At 36.1% G+C, this 22,130-nt stretch overlaps 1 protein-coding gene across 2 annotated transcripts; it reads left to right on the forward strand.

Moving 5' to 3' along the window:
- The first annotated feature begins 288 nt into the window (after nucleotides 1-288).
- On the forward strand, nucleotides 289-21,329 carry aco1 (aconitase 1, soluble). Of its 2 annotated transcripts, none has more exons than XM_073859346.1 (21): nucleotides 289-309; nucleotides 6,292-6,408; nucleotides 8,340-8,505; nucleotides 8,748-8,888; nucleotides 10,590-10,659; nucleotides 10,745-10,928; nucleotides 11,439-11,578; nucleotides 11,656-11,827; nucleotides 15,225-15,325; nucleotides 15,430-15,546; nucleotides 15,770-15,929; nucleotides 16,009-16,139; nucleotides 16,233-16,322; nucleotides 16,901-17,055; nucleotides 17,220-17,346; nucleotides 17,434-17,538; nucleotides 17,631-17,773; nucleotides 17,927-18,074; nucleotides 19,236-19,358; nucleotides 19,492-19,677; nucleotides 19,849-21,329. In XM_073859346.1, exons 2-21 carry the CDS (start codon nucleotides 6,312-6,314, stop codon nucleotides 19,963-19,965), a joined length of 2,673 nt encoding a protein of 890 aa, XP_073715447.1. In that variant the 5' UTR covers nucleotides 289-309; nucleotides 6,292-6,311; the 3' UTR covers nucleotides 19,966-21,329. The 2 variants fall into 2 exon arrangements, with proteins under 2 accessions (XP_073715447.1, XP_073715446.1); XM_073859345.1 differs by lacking the exon at nucleotides 289-309 and adding an exon at nucleotides 2,135-2,281.
- Nucleotides 21,330-22,130: the final 801 nt, after the last annotated feature.

Below are 22,130 nucleotides of genomic sequence, written 5' to 3' on the forward strand. Positions count from 1 at the left end.
ACTGTACTAAGGTCATAGTACTAATTCAGTGCTTATAACTCAGGCAGTATGTGATCAGTCAAATTCCCAGTCTGGAGGTGCTGGATGACACAGAGGTGCAGGAAAAAGAACGAGCGCTGGCCCGGAAAACCTACAGGATGCAGAGAATCAGAGAAGGCAGCAGAAAGAGGAAGGAGCTTCATCGCTGACAACAGATTGTTAATCATATCATAAGCTTTATCCATGCTGTATACGAAACTATTTGCAATCCAAGTACTTATTCCAGACTGAAAGCCTGTTGACAGCCCTTATGAAAATTAATAACTATGAGTAAGCATGTTTTTTGGAGTAATAATCATAATGGGCAAAACCCTAGATTTGCTACATTTATCATAGTTTATCCATGGTTTTTATTATAATTTTTTATTAAAATAATTGGGGCATAACAATAATTATTTTAAGCTAACTATGGTTTATAGTAGGCTAACCATGTTTTTTTTTACTTGATCTGTTCTAAAACCATGTTTAATTTTCGTAAGGAGAACAGAATTTAATTATGAACAAAAACATGTTTGCACTTTGATTTGAAGCTACAACAAATAAATATTAAATGTGTTTGACTGAACAAATAAACTGTGTTTTAAAATTATAAAATGTGTGGTTGGAAAAACATAAAATAATCTTTGCAGTAGGTAACTTTTAAGTGTAGAAAAGCCATATTCAATCTATATACAGTATTTAGCAAAAGTCTTAAACCACCATGCCACAATTAGATTTGTTGTTTTTGCAATGTTATAGTGATCATATTTAATTGTTCCTCAGTCTCTTTATTGGAATACAACCAGAAAATACAGGAAATGTGTATGTAATATTAAAAACAAAATAAAAGTATAAGCTGAAGTGTCAAGTTTTTAGGGTAAACTCCCCTTTCACTTGAGCAATAGCAGGCAGCTGCAGGATCTCTTAAACCTAAATTAAATTAAATCCTAATTCTAATCAAATGACTTTAGGACTGCAGTTTCCTAAAAAAAAAAAAAATTCAAGATGTGTTTCATGCCAAGAGAGGTCACACTAAATACTGACTGATGCCTAAAGAAGACATTTAGTAAATTGTTTTGTTTTTAATTTTGTGTACATATTTCCTGTATTTTCTGTTTGTATCTTAAAAAATGGATGGACATTAAAACTTTGCTAAAACAACAAAACTGCGCATGGTGGCCTAAGACTTTTGCACAGTACTGTATATTATTAAAATAATTGGAGCAGGTAACCATGGTTTAACTATAGAAGGCTAAACATGTTTTTATTTGACTTCTGTTCTAAAACCATTTTTAATTTTTGTAAGGGATAACTGAATTTATTGAATCAAAACATGTTTGCACTTTTATTTGAAGCTACAACAAATAAATATTAAATGTGTTTGACTGAACAAATAATCTGTGTTTTAAAAAAACAGATGGAAATGTTTTTAGTGTGGTTGGAAAAACAAAATAATGTTTGCAGTAGGTAACCTTTAAGTGCATAAATGCCATGTTCAATATATATTTCATCTATATTTATTTTATTTTATTTTAAAGTTGCGAAAAACATCAACCAGCAGTTTGAAGTTAGGCTGATGAACTATTACTTAAGTCTGTTTCTTAATTTGTTAATTGAACATCGTTTTCTTCATATTCATATCCTAATAATATATTCAATATTATAACATTACAACATTTCATTTAGAGATAGACAAATAGATTATATTAATATATATCGGCATAAACAGGTAAGTTCGAAAATATGTTACGTGCTCAGCGTTCATTTGAACTACTGTACGACCTTTACCACACATTCGATTCATACCCATTCAAACACAGAAGAGCTGATTCATTACCGTAATAACTGTAGTATAAAATACATTTTTGAACGATTTTTCACTTTACAGAATTTAAAGTGAATCTGCTGGACCGAAAAATCCTTCAAGAAATGTCCTCTGTTTTTAAATTATTTTACAGACGCGTTTTATCCAACAGTGACTTGCATGTAATCTATATATTTTACCAGTATGTGTGGGTTTACTTGGTTCGAACCCATGACCTTTACGCTGCTTACGTAAAGCTCTGCATGAGGTACAGTAAAGGCGTATTCGATTTCATGTGGAACTGCAAAAACTGTGCTATCTTTGACGTCATATCGATCGGTCTGCGCAGCTAAACCTGCATTTTAAAAAGTGTACGGTAATAAAACGTCAACGCTGTTCCTTCGGAGTTCAACACGAGCGTCTAGTGACAGCGGTATTAATCGACTCTTTCATTACAAGGTAAAACTATTTCTAAATAAAACTGGTACATAACAAATTGTGCTCGTAAACATAACATCATGAAACGTCTGCAGCGGTTGCAACTCCGTTTCGTGTCATTCAAAGGTTTTAAGTTTATCGTTCTTTACTGTTGTTTATCAGTTTAAATGTCGTATGCTCAATACATAATATGCACATCTATATATTCAAGTAGACAACCTGACAGCTTAAATATGTCCGTGTGGGACCGTAAACCATTGAAAGGTGCAGTTTGTGATCAGTTTTAAGCTAACGTTAGCTAACATGCTCGCTGTTCATTGGCAAGTAAACTATTGGATTTATACTGTATGATAACAGGATCTTTAATGATGTAGTTATTCTTGCATCCTAAACATGCCTTGTTTGTTTGCAAAGTGTTGGCACTTACAGAGATCATGCAGTAGCTGTAGTAAATCATTATCTAAACATGAGATGGGAGGTTGCTCTTCTTTCCAGGAACACAAGGCAACACAGATACATGTCACAGTCCATAGACAACTATACCTCTGTATGCCTGCAGAAAACTAGCATTTTAGTCACAAGATGATACATTTGTTACACTTAAAATGCACAGACACAAAATGTCTCTTTGACACCAATTAATAGTTGGTGATTCACTCAAAACCTTATTCATTTATGTTTACACATCTACTGTTTATTAAATGATTAAATCTAACTCTTTAAATCAATGCAATGGCTTATGATTTTCTGAATCTTTTGCTGCAAATCTGTAACTTTCACCTGAAGGTCGAAGTTGCTCACCCAGCTTGGCTGGTTGTCTTTTTGCGCCTAACAATTGCTTTTTCCTGCTGCTTTGATTTGTAGGTAAAACTTGCTTTGCTTGCTGCACAGCTTGACCTCTTTACTTCCTCATATCCCTGAAGATTTTAATGACACTTGTTAATCTCTTAGCATACGTACAGTCTGATGAAGCTCATTGGGTCCCTAGAGACCTTGCCCCTTTATTTTAGAGGTTTGAGCATGTTTGCTCAAGTCCTTGGGTTGGGTTGTAACTACTTCTGCTTTACTAATGTTGTCTTGTTGCAAAATCTGAAATAATCAGTCAACGTTTTTCCCTCTGTGCAGTAAATCCGAATGATATTGAGGAATGAAATTGCCTTTTTTTAAATTAAAAGGTAGTGACATTCAAAATATTTCGTATATATAGCAATAGACTGATTTGTGACTACCATGCATACTCAGTCAAATGCTGATAAGAAGAGTTAGAGATGTGCACCATACATAAATATGTTTGTGAGTCAAAACACAATACTGGTCCAAAATCACATGCCTACTTTTTAGTTAAAGAATATATACAGTATATTAAAATGTACAGTCCCAATGCTGTAAAATAACAATACTATGTCTACTCGGTAAAAAGAAAAAAATATTAAAAGATTTACTAGCAGATATGACATGTTCTGTCTATGATACTGTTAAAGCAATATTCCATTTTCTTAAAAGAAAAATCCAGATAATTTACTCAGCACCATGTCATCCAAAATGTTGATGTCTTTCTTTGTTCAGTCGAGAAGAAATTATGTTTTTTTGAGGAATACATTGCAGGATTTTTCTCATTTTAATGGACTTTAGTGGAGCCCAACATTTAATACTTGGCTCAACACGTGACAGTTTTTTTTCGACGGAGTTTCAAAGGACTGTAAACGATCCCAAACGAGGCATAAGGGTCTTATCTAGCCAAATGATTGTCATTTTTGACAAGAAAAATAAAAAATATGCACTTTAAAACCACAACTTCTCGTCTAGATCCAGTCGTGATGCGCCAGCGTGACCCCACGCAATACGTCTTGACGTCAAGAGGTCACAGAGGACGAATGCGAAACTCCACCCCCATGTTTACAAGTGTGTTGAAAGAGGACCGTTTCTACGTTGTTGTATGTCAACTGATACTAATTAATGTCTTTGTGTCAGTTTATTGTTTACAATGGTCCGCAAATGTGCGTTTTATATATGTAACACGTGACCTCCCTACGTCACTACGCATTTACGTTAGGTTGCGCTGGACCGAACCTAGACGAAAAGTTGTGGTCCAAAAGAGCATATTTTAAATTAAATTGTTTCGCTAGATAAGACCCTTATGCCTTGTCTGGAATCGTCTATAGTCCCTTGAACTCCGTTGAAAAAAACTGCCACGTGTTGAGTTAAGTGTCAATTGTTGGTGTCCACCAAAGTCCATCAAAATGAGAAAAATCCTGCAATGTCTTCCCCAAAAAACATAATTTCTTCTCGACTGGGCAAAGAGGGACATCAACATTTTGGATGACATGGTGGTGAGTAAATTATCTGGATTTTTCTTTTAAGAAAATGGAATATTCCTTTAAGACCAGTATTGTGTTTTGGCCCTTATATCATAAATTTGCTAGTTATTGATCATCCTGCTTTCCTATTGGTTGACCATTGATTTGTATTACAACAATATGCTACACAATATGACTGCACAGTGTATTATTTCAGCATCGTCATCACAACGTGCATAAGCAATAGTCACATTGCAGAACATGCAAAGGATTTTTTTTTAAGAAAAACTATATTGGACACCTTTGCCAGTGGCTGCGTTTCCATTACCCTTCAAATTGTGCAAATTGACATTGCAAATTGAAAATGCATTATTTGAAGATGACAGAAACAACTGGTCCTAAGTCCTTATACACGTATTGTGTTATAACAGATTTTCTTTATCAATAATATCTGGTAGGGCTGTAAAGATATTTTGCGATACACACTATATTGTAACACCTGCCCGATATCGATTCTGAATCGCAAGGGCGAAATTATGCACGACTATTTCATGTACTGAGGCTATTTAGAAAGTCAATTTGAGTCGTTTATAACATGCATTCGGAAAAAGCAACACTTGTCAAGCATAATCATTATAAATATTTTTAATATCATAAAAATACCTGTAAATGTTTGAAGAACAGCGATATAAATATGCTTACACATTTCCTGGAGCTGCATGGGTAAATGGTACTTTTTCTGCACCGCATATTGAGTTTCTGCATGAGAGCGCCATCTAGCTTTTGGATGTAGCAGCATTTCACCATAATTCATTGAGAAGCATTGCATAGCAAGCAGAATCGCACAATGTATCATCAATCAGTCATTTCGCAAAATAGTTTATTTTCAACATTTAGAAAATAACGCTTAAGTTTTGCACAAATCTGTAATGAAAACGCAGCTAGTGTTACACTATATGAGAGCTTTCAAGCGGCATAGAGAAATCACTGCTTACACACCATGAAAGCAAAATATTGCACTGTAATTTCCACTAATACCATGCAGCCCTAAAACATAATTAATTTAAGCTATTAAACATTTACCAATTTTTATTATAATCATTATGAACCAGAAGCAGACATGACTTGGATGTGCTAAATGACTCAATGATGTAAGCAACGCATTAGGAAATCATTGTGTAGAAAGAGCATTTGCTTCACTTCTGACTATGTCAGAGGCTTTACCATCATCATCTGACCACTCGCTTGATGAATCACTCCACCAAAATGTCCAGTTTTGGAGGACTGCCAAGCTCCAAATTCTGACTTGTAAAGATATGTCTGTTGTATTGAGTCCAATACAAATACCATTACTGTTTCTGAGAGGGGCATGTTTAACCTATCTACATTGCATGAATCTCATCTTGCTTATCGTCATAGATCTACCAGACCTAATGTAAACTGTAGGTGTGCAAACACATGTAGCTTCTGTATAAGCTAGTCTGTGTAAAGACAGTGATAAATCTTTCCCTTGATCTGCTGTAAGATTGTGGTTGATTCAATTGGTGTTGTCCTGGCTGTCACGTACCAGCTTCTTAATTCTGGGAAACGTTGAAAAGAGGTTTGGGGGTTTTTGGCAATTAGGCCAGCCATTCATAATTCAGTGCAGAACCTTGGGTGTATAGTGTATTATGTAATGTATACGTATATTATGTTTTAATATATTATTTTACATGCTAAAACCTTTAATTTCAGGATCAATTTCACTTTAAGTTATGACGAACCCTTACGCACACATTATTGAACCTCTGGACCCCCAGAAGCCTGACCACAAGTTTTTCAACCTTAAAAAGCTTGGAGACCCAAGATATGGTAAGGCTATTTTTTATGTTTATATGTCTAACCTTTAAATGTTGCAGTGTAGGTGTATGTGCCACAGCTGCCCTAAACTAACAGTATTGGTTTCTGTAATGTTTTATCCACCACTATGTGTAAGGTCTTTAGTCACAGTAGTATTTCTTATGCTAAAATATAATTGGAAGAGCTCAGACGCAAAGCCTCTTAATGGATTCTGCCTAAAATAAAAACTATTTCTGAATGGCCTGGGGGTGGGATTAAGCAGATTTGACAAAAGTATTTGGTGAATGTATACTGCCGTCCAAAGCGAAAGCGCAGTAACTACACGCTTGGTCAAAATGGAGTTAAGGCTTGAAACGAGCTTTATGACATCTGTTCTGTCTTATGACAAAGTCTCTTAGTTAAATTTTGTCCCGTTTCAGAGAAATGAGGGTGTCAAAATTGCAGTAACTACAAAATCCATGCTAATACCAACGCAAACCGCAGTAAGTGACGTTACTGCGTTCTGGCTTTGTTTCCCCGGCTTTGACACCGCAGATACTGCTGTTTTCCCCGATCGTAACACACAACAACAAACCAACCATGGCACAATGCCGCTTCCAAATAATGGTTGAACTCACGTTAAAACGCAAATAAACAAATACGGGTAAGGAAGATAGCAAGATAATAACTCATACATAGGCAAATTACAGCTTTATAAGTAGTTAACTAGCCAACTAGCCAGCTGCCTGCTAGCAAGTTTTGACCTACCTGTGCTCGTCCATTGAAGGCAATATCCTCCGACAATAATGATATAATCCGATTCAGTCGCATTGGTGTTTGTTGATTCGAACATCTCTCCACTTTTTAGGCAGCTAATCCAATTGTATTGACAGGGGTTACTCCTTTGTTTGATAAGAGTCTGGTAAAGTTATATTGTTAGGCAAAGTTAACGGCGGCCAGTCAACCTGACGAGCGCAGCCGGGGCCGGCAGAAAGCACGCTAGGTGAAAAAGTACACTTCCATAATAAGTGCTCTTTTTCCACTAACTAATTTTGTAGGCTACTTAATATTAAAACATTTTGTTTAGTACTTCTTAAGCTATAATCTTAAGAATATCTAAGTTTACATAACTGTGCTACTTTGAGACAACATGAAAATTAACTAAAATGGGCATACTGTTAGTTACAATAATGTCTTTGGGACAAACATGTTCTTCTATTTTTAACTTGTGTTAATTTTTAACTACTGTTTTTAAAGCAAACCTCGTATAATGTAAATTAATAAATAAAAATTAATAAAATGAGTAAAATACTCTTTGTGGTAAAAGGATCATTTTTAGCATTCACAACATGCAAACATCAATAAAACTATTACCGTTATTAAAAACAATCAGAATGTATTAAGAAGCATGAGAAAAAGTTGAGTGAACACATTTAGTTCGTAGATACTGCACTCTGCTATTGCAATAGTGCTTTCGTTGTTAAAGGTCATCCAAAGGCAGAGAGCAGTATCTGCATTTTGAGAGTCAAGGGTCACATCGGTGGTCATGTTTTTTTTTCTATAAAAATTTCTTCCTAACAAGGCATTACATGAATGCATTACCACTAATCTACCCACAACATGTTTGGCTGGCTAGTGTAAAAACTTTAAAGCCATTTTTCTCAGTTTCAGTGTTTGCGTAGATACTGCACTCTGCCTTTGGAGGGCAGTATAGTACATGTCGAAACATTCGGTTACAATCATTATCCCATTTTTTATCCCCAGCTCTTTTTAAATAGACTGTTTTCTGAATAAGTTTTAATGGTTGAATGTTATGTTAATTTCTGGTTTATGAGAGAAGTTACATTTTCCACCTCAAATTTGGGTATAAACACAAATCCTATTTGACATTCCTCTTCTGTTTAAAATGGTGAAACGTGGTCTAATAAATTTGTACTGTATATCTTTGACAATGTTTTTTGAAGACCACCTTCCGTTCTCGATCCGTGTTTTGCTGGAGTCTGCAGTGAGGAACTGTGACCAATTCCTGGTGAAGAAGGAGGATGTGGAGAACATTCTCAACTGGAAGGTGACACAGAATCAGACCGTGGAGGTGCCATTCAGACCAGCTCGTGTTATCCTGCAAGACTTCACGTAGGTTTACCAAATCACTTTAGCTTTTCTGCATTTATGCATTCGGTAAACTTATCCAAAGGGACATGCACTGCATTCAAGTTATTTATTGGAATCAAACCTATGACCTTGGTGTTGCTAGCAACATGCTTAATACAGAAGGTATCTTGAAAAACGTATTTCATTTTAACTTTTTGTCTGTCTTTTTTATGTGTACTGTACATATATTTTAATAGTCAATTTGTTCCTGTAATTTTGAACACAGGGGTTCCTGCGGTGGTGGACTTTGCAGCGATGCGTGATGCAGTGAAGAAATTACAGGGTGACCCAGAGAAGATTAATCCTGTTTGTCCAGCAGATCTTGTCATAGATCATTCAATTCAAGTTGATTTCAACAGGAAGTAAGTCTTATTTAACAATATAGATTTACACATTTCTTAAATTATTTTGAATTATGTCATGCACTTTGTTTGTTTTTAAATTGCGTTGTACAGGTTGTACTTTAGAGTACTTACTTATCTACTCCTACAGAGTATTAGTTGTGTATATCATACGATTATGGCTTGTGTGTTTTGTGTTTAACGCTGCAATCCTTAGCTTTGGCCTCTCTGTCACCATCTCTGTTTGAACAATAAAATTGCAGTTACTTGTTGAGAAATTTTCTGTACGTGCGTTGTGCTCGAGGGACAACCTTTCGATCTCTCTGATGAAGCCAATACGGAAGTGATTTTTGCAATTCATGGACTGGCCACTAGAGGCTGACTCCAAAAGGGAGTCAATTCCTATATAACTCCATTTTAAAATGCTCAACTTTACAGCAGAAAAAAAAACGACCGCCTGGTACAAAAATTGTAAAGGCTCTGTATAAATAAGTTTGCCCTTCATGACAACTGTGAAGGGGTGAATTTTTTGTAACTCATCCGTTAAATTTATATTAAGCCTTAAAGTTCTGCAACATTAAGGGCGTGGCCACTTGAGTGACGGTTGAACAGCCACTGCTGTCACTAGAGTCGAGCTAGGCGGGCGTGGTTTCAGCAACCAGCCACCTCAGCTTCACCCACTTCCCGCCTCTTTACCCATTTCAAAAATTATCTTTAGAAACCTTTGGTTGACGTCACGGACACTACGTCCATCTTTTTTTTACAGTCTATGGTTTTGCTTTGTCCTTTTTTCCTGTTACGGATGTGACGTAATCATGGAAAGATGACTTACTTTTTCTAAACATTTCCTGCAAAACGGACCAATCAAATTATAAAGTAAAGCTTATAAAAGTAAACTGTAATTAGAATAGTATCAATAGCTCTCAGCTGAAGTTCCTATTGTCTAATTTCAGTACAGTCAACCCTTTTTTCTGCATTCAAAAAATACACAGCATTTTTGTCAAATCAACATATATTTTTATGTTACTTTAAAGGTGCAGTGTGTAATTTTTAGCGGCATCCAGTGGTGAGGTTGTGAATTGCAACCAATGGCTCAGTCCACAGCTCACCTCTTGCTTTTGAAACACAGAGAGAAACTACGGTAGCTGCAACCGGACAAACATGTCATTATTGGAGACAACTTAGTAAAAAAGTTTGTCCGTTAAGGGCTTCTGTAGAAACACGCTGCACAAAATGGCGGCTTCCATGTAAGGGGACCCCAGTGTATGTAGATAAAAACGTCTTATTCTAAGGCAACAAACACGTAACGGTTCATTATGAAAGGTCTTTATACACCCCTGATAATTTAGTTTTGTATATTATTTTGCATTTCTGTCAAAAGATCCTTCTAAAAATTACACACTGCACCTTTAACTTTTAACAAATTTAACTTGATTTTATATATTATGTCAACTTTTCACAAGCCAAAACCTAAAATAGTAGGTTGATTTGACTTGCAAAACTAAGTTGTTATAACTTCATGCTAATGTCAGATAATTTTTGTTTAGAAACTAATATGTTTTTTAATGTATATGTAAAATTATATGGATCACATATAATTCTGTTAAATGCCTAATCCTCACTGATAAGTGAATTTTGTGACCTTGCCTGTGTATTATAAATGTAATAAACTGTTGAATTGAGAAATTAATAAATATACCTTTTCCTATAACTTGCTTTAAGGTCTGACAGCCTTCATAAAAACCAAGAACTTGAATTTGAAAGAAACCGAGAACGGTTTGAGTTTTTAAAGGTGATTTTCACTTTCATGCTTTATTGAACTTATTGAATATGTCAATGATAATTGCTTGTTTTAACTATTATTTCTTGGTCTACAGTGGGGTTCTAAAGCATTCCAGAACATGCGGATCATTCCACCGGGATCAGGAATAGTACATCAGGTCAATCTGGAATACCTGGCCAGGGTTGTGTTTGATCAGAATGGTTACTATTACCCGGACAGTCTGGTGGGCACAGACTCTCACACAACAATGATCGATGGGTTGGGAGTACTGGGTTGGGGTAAGTGAAATGAATCAATAGAGTTTTTTAGTAGTGAGTTAGATTTGGACTGATAATTGATGATAACACAACATCATGTTATATACAAGGGTTTTATTAAAGAGATCACTGAAAATAAATATTTTGTTTTCATTTACTCAATCAACAATTTATTTGTTTTGCTAAACACAAATTAAGATGTTTTGAAAAATATTAACAACCAAACAGATTTGGGGCACCATTCACATCCATAGTTTTATTTTTTCCTACTATAGATGTCAATGGTGCATCTCATCTGCTTGCTTACAAACATTATTTAAAATATCTTCATTTTGTGTTCAGCTAACTTCAGCAGAACAAAGATAGTTATACGGGTTTGGAACAAGCTGAAATTAGGAAAATGGTGATGACAGAATCCCTTTAACAACAAAAACTAAGCCTTCGCTTTTAATTATGAAAAAGATTTTTTTCTCCCAGTGATCTTTAAACTTACCAAATGTTATAAGATTTAACCTAAAGTCTTTTGAGCAGGTGTGGGAGGTATTGAGGCAGAGGCCGTCATGTTGGGTCAACCTATCAGCATGGTGCTGCCAGAGGTCATTGGCTACAAGTTACAGGGGTCTCCCAACAAATATATAACCTCTACTGACATAGTGCTTACTGTCACCAAGGTATGTAACTTAGTCTTAAACCTGCTGAGAGTTGAGAAGTCTTTGAATGATGTCTTTTAAATGTCTTTTCTACCCAGCATTTGCGGCAAGTCGGTGTGGTAGGGAAGTTTGTGGAGTTCTTCGGTCCTGGCGTTGCCCAGCTGTCAATCGCCGATCGCGCCACCATTGCAAACATGTGCCCCGAGTATGGAGCTACCGCTGCCTTCTTCCCTGTAGATGAAATCAGTGTTCAGTATCTAAAGCAGACAGGTGTGTTAACCTTTAAACCAGTCCAATTAACTCATTCTCTGCCAGCTTTTTTTAAAAACTTGCCAGCACCAGCATTTTTAGGATTTTCTTAAGTTTAATGCCTTTCAGAAAGTGTTTTTCTTCAAATATATAAACATACAATATATCAAATGAAAGAACAGACCCTTTGCTTTCAAAAAAAAAGTTTCATCCTACCGTCATTTGTTCTCTTTTATCACCTCTAAAATATGGGTGGGTGATTCTCACGAAAACTTGGTTTTAAAAATGTCAAGCATAAAAATGTAAAAATTGCTTAAATTTACTTTTTTTCCCACCAGACATTGAAAAACAAAATCTGGAGTAAATGGGAACATTATTTTAAAAACTTTTACTTATCATTTAACACTTTTTGTAACATAATCTAAAAAATTAGTCCTAAAAAATCTCATTACCGCAACAGTCAGAAAACATAAACACTGACATATTTTCAAAATGACATGACAAACCTGAAAGAACATAATTTGGAGATTCTGCACATGCATTTAAAATCAAAGTATTATGCTTCTATTAATTAAATTAACATTTAATAAGCATCTGTTGCGGTAATGATAATCAAAATGTCGTGTAAGCATTCTGTCAAGACAATATTTCAAATTAACTGTAAAAAAATGATCTTACCTGGTAGCCATCTTGAAGTAACTGGTCCATGTGCTTGGTCACTCAAAATCAAACTTTATTAAAATTCTGTATGTGTGCTTAAACTGTTCTCAAAAAGTGTTGCGGAGGATGAGAACATCAGGCATGGACACATCATTTTCCTAATTTTTCTTCATTATTATTATTATACATGAATATTCAGTTAATATTTTTTCTGTCATCTTAAGTAGTCTAGCAAAACATCCATTTTTTTTCTTAATATTTTTGTGTTAATTTGATTAAATTACAACATAACGCATGTTCAAACACAGCCGGACACATTGCGGTAATGAGAATTTCAGCAGAAAATCAGATAAAATGTACAATTATAAATTCTTATATTGAAATCACACATTGTGCAAGGTAGAACACAGTATTGTGTTAATTTTGATGCTTTTTAATGTTACTATATTACACATTTTAAAGCTAAAATCATTAGTGCCGTGGTGTTTCAATGGTTTCGTGAGAATCACCCGGGTAGGTTTCTTTAAAAATACCAAATTCTGAGCAAAAAGCTGAGATAATTGTATTTTTGTGAAGGACTTTTGATAGAGATCAGATGCAGAGCGATCCTGAAAACATACAAGGAGTTTAAACTGTTTGCTCTAATGCTGCCTTAAGACTGCACGATTTTAGCCCTGATTTTGACTCGCAGACAGGTTTTGAGAAATCGCCCACAAAGGCCCGAAATCACAGGCAAATTAATGCTCGTGCACGCCAGTGACAATCACATAGTGTGAATTATCAAAGACGTGATTTGAGGGAATGTTTTGACTGAAAATAACATCGGCGATGACCTACAGCCAATGAGAGAGCAACATACAGGGTAGCTGAAAGTTCTACATCATAATCTTTATTTCTTTTTCTTCTTTCTGCTGCAAATGCGCGCATATGCAATTTGTATGGCAACCTTCTTGCGGGCTACCATTTTAAATAATCCAGTCTCACATGAGAACTCCGGTCTCGCACCCGTGATCTCGCGTTGTTTCCTTGTCACTTTTCGCATGCGTTTGGTTGTGAGACCTAGTTTGCGGACCAGGACAAAGTTGTCGGTAATTCTTACTACGGTAAAGTCACGCAGTGTGAAACCCCTTGTCGCCGATCCATCATGCAGTCTGAAAACTGCAGCGACTGAACACTACCCCAGATGCAGTGTGAAAAGATCTGTAACTCGATTACTTTAAAAATAATGCAGTCTGAACTCATCATAAGTAGGGCCCTATAATTTCCGCGATCACGGAATCGCGGACGGAATCGCGGAATTGGCTAATTAACACGGAATCTAGTATAAACGCGGAATTTCGCGGAATTTCACATATTTTGAATAAAATTATGTTTTTGTGTGGGAGACGAACGTATGTCTGGGGGAAATGCAGACCGGGGAAGTAAATATGGGCGACACACGCCCCCTCCCGTCGTTTCAGACCTCCTCCAAAACACTGAAACCATGGCGAAGCGGCTCTCCACGACTCAGCTTTCGTCAGCGAAAAAATTAATAAATTAGACGCTAATCACTTATTTACGAGCAGGTCTCACATGACTTTTATGTGACCGGAGAACTGTTAGTTTGGAAGTTTAGTCAACACTCTGTTCACGGTGAGCGCAAAGATACATGCATTCTCTCATCCATGTCTGTCTCACTGTACCTCTCTCATGTGCACGCGCTCATGCATCTGTCCGAAGTGCGAACACAAATCCTCATGTATTTGTTCAGTTTTATGCATTTCAAGCGAGCTGAGGCAAACTAACTATCCCTCGCATTTAAAATATAATCATCTGCATCATGGCGCCGCTCTCTGTCTCTCTTTCGCTCGCACGTGCAAAGAGCTGCATGCTCATGCTGTCCTAAGTCAGATAACTATCCTGTGTATGTTTGTAAAGATATATGCATTTCAAGCGATTGTGTATAAAATATGGATCGCGTTCCGCTGGATTGATGTGTTTAAGGCACTTCTGAAGGCACCACTGCGTTGACACCTTGTTGTAGCCTCCTGCAACAACACTAAAAAGATCCAATGCATTGAATTGAGTGGTGTGTGCGCGTGCGCGCCCGTGTGTATGTGCGTGTGTAAACGCATCTTTTATAGTCATTAAGTAATTCTGTTATCCAGTTTTTCCCCCAAATCATTTACATTTTAATCATTAACATTAAAAGGCACACTCTTAATTGCCAAAAATTAAAACGGATAAAACGGAATTTGCAAAAATTAAAACGGAGAAAACAGAATTTGGGAAAAAATAAAACGGAATTTGGGAAAAAATAAAACGGATTTTATAGGGCCCTACATAAGGAAATACTTCCGGGTTTTATAAGTTGGGTAAGAGCGCCACTTGGTGGATAATAGTGAAAATGCGGATTGCCGGAAAAACTCGTCATTGGCAAGGAAGTGTTTTCTCTTAATTGTCGAGTTAACTCGTCAATGGTGAGGAAAGAGTTAATGACTAGCAATGACACTTGTTTTGAAATTAATGTTTCATTCACACAATGACACAGTAAATATAAACTACTCTCTTCTATTAGACAAATAATGTGTATTTTTTTCTGCATATTTATATATAAAATATTTTGGTGGGTCCTAAAATGGATTATACCTGAGAAGTATGGGAACCCCTGCTATAGATGCTGTTCAGTTCTGAGATTAAATCTGACAGTCGATTCTCTGCATTTCTTTTGCTTTCTTCACATGTTGATGTTTATGGTTTTTATATTTGTGTTTTTTAGGGAGGGATTCAGAGAAGCTGCATTACATCGCTCAATATCTGAAGGCAGTGGGTATGTTCAGAGAATACAGTAACACAGCACAAGATCCACATTTCACACAGGTAACAAACTTTTATTCACAGTCATGTTACAAATGCCTTTGCACTGGTCACAGCTGTTTGCTGGATATATCTTTATTAAAATTAAACTGTCTCTCTTTCTCCAGGTTGTGGAGTTGGACCTCAGTACGGTTGTCCCCTGCTGCAGTGGTCCCAAACGGCCCCACGACAAAGTGGCCGTATCAGACATGAAGCAGGACTTTATCACCTGTTTAGGGGCCAAGGTATGTTTTACAGTAACCTTAAAACACTCTTCACATACCTGTTTCTTTCATTCATCCAAGACATGGCATCCCATGAATACCCTGTAATGCATTTCAGGGTTTGATCTACAGTAATATTTGCTGTATTATCTAAAAACTTTTGTTATAATTGTTGTTTTGACATATATCCAGTTAAAATTTGCGCATTTATAATCCTCTTTTCATTTTCTGGTTGTGTCTATAGCAAGGCTTTAAAGGATTTCAGGTGGCTCCGGAGCGGCATGATGTTACCGTACCGTTCAAGTTCAACGAGGCCGAGTATTCGCTCTCACACGGATCTGTGGTCATCGCAGCTATCACAAGCTGCACCAACACCAGTAACCCCTCAGTCATGTTGGGAGCAGGTACGACGTCTTCCCACAGCAATGCCATATCTAAAGGTCGAGTTTAAAGTAGTGTAATACTTCTTTTTATTTCTTTAAGGTCTTTTGGCCAAGAAAGCCGTTGAGTGTGGTCTTACAGTCAAGCCGTACATAAAGACAAGTCTGTCTCCTGGTAGCGGTGTGGTCACCTACTACCTTAAAGAGAGCGGGGTTATGGACTTCCTCATTCGATTAGGGTAAGACAACACCCATCCAACAGTGATTCACAATATGTCTTTAGCAAACTCTGTTCTGTGTTTAAACTACAGGATTTATGTGTCTTCTTTAGGTTTCGAGGTTGTTGGTTATGGCTGTATGACCTGTATTGGAAACAGTGGACCTCTTCCAGAGCCGGTTGTGGAGGCGATAACTCAAGTAAACACTCTTTTTCCAATTATAAAGTTTTTAACTCCTTCCCTGCCAGCCATTTTTATGAAAAGTTGGCCGTCAGCATTTTTTGTGATTTTCACAAAATACCTTTCAGGAAAATTTTCTTGTAAAAATATATAAATATACAAATATATAAAATGAATTAACAGACACTCTGTTTTCAAACAAACAAAATACAAACAAACAAAATGGGGGAAAAAAGTTTCATCCTATATATTTTTTTCTGCTTATAAACATTAAATATGGGTATTTTTCTTTTAAAATAATTTTTTTAGCAAAAAGCTGAAATAATTGCGTTTTTGTGAAGGTATTTTTGTTGGAGAACGATTATCAAAACATACACAGAGTTTAAAATTAGTAAATAAAGTTTTGGCTTCAGTTTTTTCATGAATTAGGTAAGTGCGCCATCTGGTGGATAATTGCAGATTAACATAAAAATTCATCAGGAACACTTTTTATGCAAATGTTTTCTCTTAATTAATGAGATAACTCGTCAATGGCGGGGAAAGAGTTAATAACTGTATTATAAGTTTCAATGTACACTTTGTTTGTTTTTGTGTCAGGGTGATTTAGTTGCGGCTGGTGTCCTCTCTGGAAACAGAAACTTTGAGGGCCGCGTCCATCCCAACACACGCGCCAATTACCTGACATCTCCCCCGCTGGTCATTGCCTATGCTATTGCCGGCACAGTGAGGATAGATTTAGAAAAGGAGCCTTTAGCGGTGAGTAATATTCCCTCCATTGGGTACCACGCATATATGATTGCTGGTTAACAGCAATGTGCCCCTAAAACCTATAACAGATGTACACATTGGGATATCAGTGAGCTTAAAGAGAGTCTGATGAGTTTGTATAAGAGACCATTTTTCTGTGTCTTGGTCCAGCGGTGAATGCCGATGGAAAGGAGATTTTCCTGAGAGACATTTGGCCCACACGGGAGGAAATCCAGGAGGTGGAGAAACAGTTTGTCATTCCTGCCATGTTTAAGGAGGTCTATGAGAAAGTGGAGGTACTCATGACATACAAATGCATACCAATAAACTGCCAATCAGTGATATAAGATAAATTAAGTTCTTGTTTTTATTTATTTTCATAGAAAGTGAATGAACGCTGGAACTCCCTAAAAGCTCCTTTAGACAAGCTGTACACCTGGGATCCTAAATCCACCTACATAAAGTCTCCACCTTTCTTTGACGGGCTGGTACTATGTTTTAATATGTCCAGTCTAGGTTAAAATGCTATAACGATACTATAAGAACTGCAAAAATATGACTTTCTTTGCTGCATTTTTAGACCCAGAAACTTGAACCTCCAAAGTCCATCACAGATGCATATGTGCTGCTCAATTTGGGAGATTCTGTAACCACAGACCACATTTCACCTGCCGGAAACATTGCACGCAACAGCCCTGCAGCACGCTACTTAAATGACCGCGGGTACGTTTGGATATGCAAACTGTTACTATCTCCTAGTTTTGTTTTTCATATGGTATTCACTCATGTTTGGCCTGATGCAGAAATACTTTTAATGCACAACTGTTATCTCGGTTTAAACAATGTAGATATTTAACTATTCATAATCTTTTACAGACTCACTGCGAGAGAGTTTAACTCGTATGGCTCTCGTCGAGGCAACGATGCAGTCATGGCACGCGGCACGTTCGCCAACATCCGCCTCTTTAACAAGTTCCTAAACAAGCAGGCACCCTGTACAATCTACCTGCCTACAGGAGAAACGGTATGACTTTTTAATCTTATGAAAAGAAATACCCCCCAAATTCTCAGTTAAAGGTGCAGTGTGTAACTTTTAGAAGGATCTCTTGACCGAAATGCAATATAATATACATAACTATATTATCAGTGGTGTATAAAGACCTTACAAAATGAACTGTATTGTTTTTATTACCTTAGAATGAGCTGTTTTTATCTACATATACTGTAGGTCCCTTTACATGGAAGTCGTCATTTTGCACCACTGTGTTTTTACAGTAGCTCTAAATGGACAAACTGCTCTATAAAGCATGTTTTGTAAATACGTTGTCTCAGACGATGACATGACTTTTGGTGGCTACCATAGCTTCACTATGTGTTTTAAAAGGGAGGGGTGAGCTGTGGACTGAGCTGTTGGTTGCAGTTCACAATCTTACCACTAGATGCCGCTACAGATCTACACAGTGGACATTAATGACCACTGAATATTCGATAGGCAACTTTGAAACTTTTATTCTGTTACTCTTGGGTCCATTAATTTATTAGAATGACATTTTATGTGATGATTTACTATTAATATTAAGATTTAACTTAAAAAGTTGCTCCATCCCAAAGTCCCTGTAGGGATGTCGTGCCACTTGGCGGCCATCTTTGCAACACCTCTGTGAAGTTATTTCAGCCATGCAAGACTAAGGTCCTATGCAGTGGTGTAGTGGTGTCTGGAGAAGTGGGTATACTTTTAATTTATGCCCCCAGTAGAAGTGGGTATACCACATGCCATCAAATAAAGAGGTGGGTATACTCCGTATACCTGCGTATACCCTGCACTACACCACTGGTCCTATGTACTTGAACGAAAAGGACGGATATCTCTAAAAATGCGCGCTAAAATCACAATTAAACAACATACTATATGTCCAACCAACACTTTATCCTGACGTTAACTGTATCATAACTTTTGTTTCGTAAAGGCGGGGTGCATCAATCCTGTTATATGCAATATCTCTGTCTATCTCCACTCTTATGTGCTAGTTTATATAATGATAAGTCATGCCATGACTCACACAGTTGTGTAATAATTGTATAACCTTTTTAGTGATGCTTTTTGACAAGAGATATTAAAAGAAAGACAATAAATCAGCATTTGTTGTTACGGCATGCTAACAAAGACTTCTTGATGAACCTACAGATGGATGTGTTCGATGCAGCAGAAAAATATCAGCAGGCTGGACATCCTCTTATGGTCCTGGCAGGTAAAGAATATGGATCCGGTAGCTCTAGGGATTGGGCTGCTAAAGGACCTTTTCTGCTGGTGAGACATTTACATCAGCATCTTTATAAGTATTTTCAGTGGGCATTATATTTATTCATGCAAAGACATTTATTAAATCCACATTCATGTTTTTGGGTGTAACAAACAATAGTCGCTGTTTTTCAACCTTCAGGGCATCAAAGCTGTCCTAGCTGAGAGTTATGAGCGTATTCACCGTAGTAATCTGGTGGGCATGGGCATCATTCCTCTGGAGTACCTGCCGGGCGACACAGCGGAAAGCCTCGGGCTCACTGGCCGTGAGCGATACTCCGTGATCATTCCCTCTGAGATTACTCCCAGAATGACTGTCAATATTCAGGTAGTGTTGGATTCTGGAGTCTTCTGTTTCATTGGTTTTGGGTTGAGATATTAAAGTTTTTTTAATGGATTTAAAGTGATAGTTCACCCAAAAATCAAAATTCTGTCATAATTTACTAGCCCTCATATTTAATTTATTTTACTTGTGTTGTACTTTCATTTATCTCTGCAGCTCGATACAGGCAAAACATTTCAAGCTAAGATGAGATTCGACACAGATGTGGAGCTCACTTACTTCCATCACGGTGGCATCCTCAACTACATGATTCGCACAATGTCTGCAAATTAAAATAAACTATATTAGTTCAGGAAGCGCACATATCCGCTGTCTGGATACTTTATTTGTACTGTCCAGTTTTTTTTAAGAACTAACTTTGATTCTGGAGTTGCTGTATTTCTTTAATGTGATTTTTTGGTTATCTAAAAACATTAGATGTTGTGAATGACAGACCTTCTCCATTCTAATCCCTACCTCAGTACTATCAAATTGCAGTACCATTTTTGCTTAAACTGTTTAGTCTGCATCCATTTTTAAATGATCTGTAGTTACAATATATTAATAATAGTAATTAAACTGATTCTTCATGACTATTAATGTTACCTGCCTATAAAAATTGGGGCTGCCAACAATTCTGTGTCTGTTATAATAGTATAAATCATGCAAAGTGATAAGATTAGATATAAAGATGTTTTATAATTCTGCTTCTTTTCTTTAAAAATAGTTAAACAGTAGTTATTACTTAAAAACTTCATATAGACTGAAATGCTAGAAATTTGTTACCCATTGCAGACTGACTCAGAGGAATTATCAATTGTAAAATATGAACGTCGTTCTTTAATTAAAAAAAAGCATACTGTAGATGCTATATATTTGAAAGTGCCTACATTTTACTATAGATTGTGTGTAATACTGAAGAAGGTACAGGTACAGTACTGTGCAAAAGTCTTAGGCCACCATGCTAGAATTAGATTTGTTTTTGCAATGTTATGGTGATCATATATAATTATTTCTCAGTCTCTTTAATAGAATACATCCAGAAAATACAGGAAATGTGTATATAGTATTAAAAACTGTATAAAAATGTAAACTGATGTCAAGTTTTTAGGGTAAACTCCCATTTCACTTGAGCAATAGCAGGAAACTGCAGGATCTCTTAAACCTAAATCAAATTAAATCCTTATTTCTAATTTAAATTAAAAGTCTTTTTACTTCATTCTGCTCAAAAACGCTCACAGACGATGCCTAAAAAAGACATTTAGTCTTGGAATTTTTATAATTTTTTTTGTACATATTTCCTTTATTTTCTGTTTGCATCTTAATAAAATAGATTGAAAAATAAATATGGATGGACATTAAAACTGCTTAAACAACAAGTCTGGTGGTGGTGGCCTAAGACTTGCACAGTACTGTATATGTGCAATTCTTCATTGTGTGTTCATAATACAGTTACATTCCTGTGTATTTTCTAGTAAAAGAAAGCTAAATTTATCCAAAGCTCATTTCACACCTTATCAGCCCGTCCTCTGTAATGCTTGGAGTAAGGTGTGACTCTGTTGAAATGAACACAATGTGAGATGTTGCTATTTGCTGTATTAATATGAGAAAATTTCACAAAATTGTATTTTAAATAAACCCATTATGATTTCATTGAACTATTGGTTTTTATTTTCAGTTTAAAAGACCTTATATTTAGAATATGATAAATTATTAAAAAAGTATGTAATGCTATTTTTTACATAGAATATGTAAAAACTCTGTATTTAAATAATGTTTGTAGTAATGAATAAAGATTAATAAATGCTGAAAAACTGTATTGTTCATTGTTAGTTCATATAATGCATTTACTAATGTTAACAAATACAACCTTACTGTAAAGTCTTACCTTATTATTATTATCTGTCCTGAAACTAATCGTGTAGACCAGGGGTGGGCAAACTACGGACGGGCTCGCAAAGCAGTTTATTTATAAAATACTGTGTTTGAGTTAGGATTTTGGTCCAGAATTACTATAATTGATGCAATACATTTGAATTCCAACAGATGTCGCTAGTCTGCAGATTGTACTGACAAAAATTAGTAAGAAGAACCATTACGTCACAGACTAGGGCTTTTTTATTGTTTTATTGAACAATTGACAGTAATATAAATACTACAGCAGTGTTTCCAAATGTAAACTGTTAGAAAAACAAACAAAAATTAACACAAAATTAGATCATTTTAAAGAGAAAATAAAGACATTGTTGCTAGAGGGGAAGCAATGTTATGCCTGTGGAATCTGACTGGGTTTCTGTTTTTTTTTTTTTTTTTTTTTTTTTTTTGACTAAGATAATATTAGTTCAACATTGTAGTCCATTATTGCACTGTAAAGCATGGTTTTCGTCCAGAGACTAAATTTATGTATATGAAATTTAGCCATTATTAACGATTAGGTAAAAGCCAAACTTTTTCAAACT

The sequence above is a fragment of the Misgurnus anguillicaudatus genome, chromosome 21 (genome assembly GCF_027580225.2).
Source record: "Misgurnus anguillicaudatus chromosome 21, ASM2758022v2, whole genome shotgun sequence".
Classification (NCBI taxonomy): Eukaryota; Metazoa; Chordata; class Actinopteri; order Cypriniformes; family Cobitidae; genus Misgurnus; species Misgurnus anguillicaudatus.

Coding starts and splice junctions, on each gene's coding strand:
- aco1 (XM_073859346.1), top strand. CDS start 6,312: ATGACGAACCCTTACGCACACATTATTGAACCTCTGGACCCCCAGAAG. Junction 17,347..17,433: donor AGGTCTATGAGAAAGTGGAG/GTACTCATGACA, acceptor TTATTTTCATAG/AAAGTGAATGAACGCTGGAA. Junction 17,774..17,926: donor CGCTACTTAAATGACCGCGG/GTACGTTTGGAT, acceptor AATCTTTTACAG/ACTCACTGCGAGAGAGTTTA.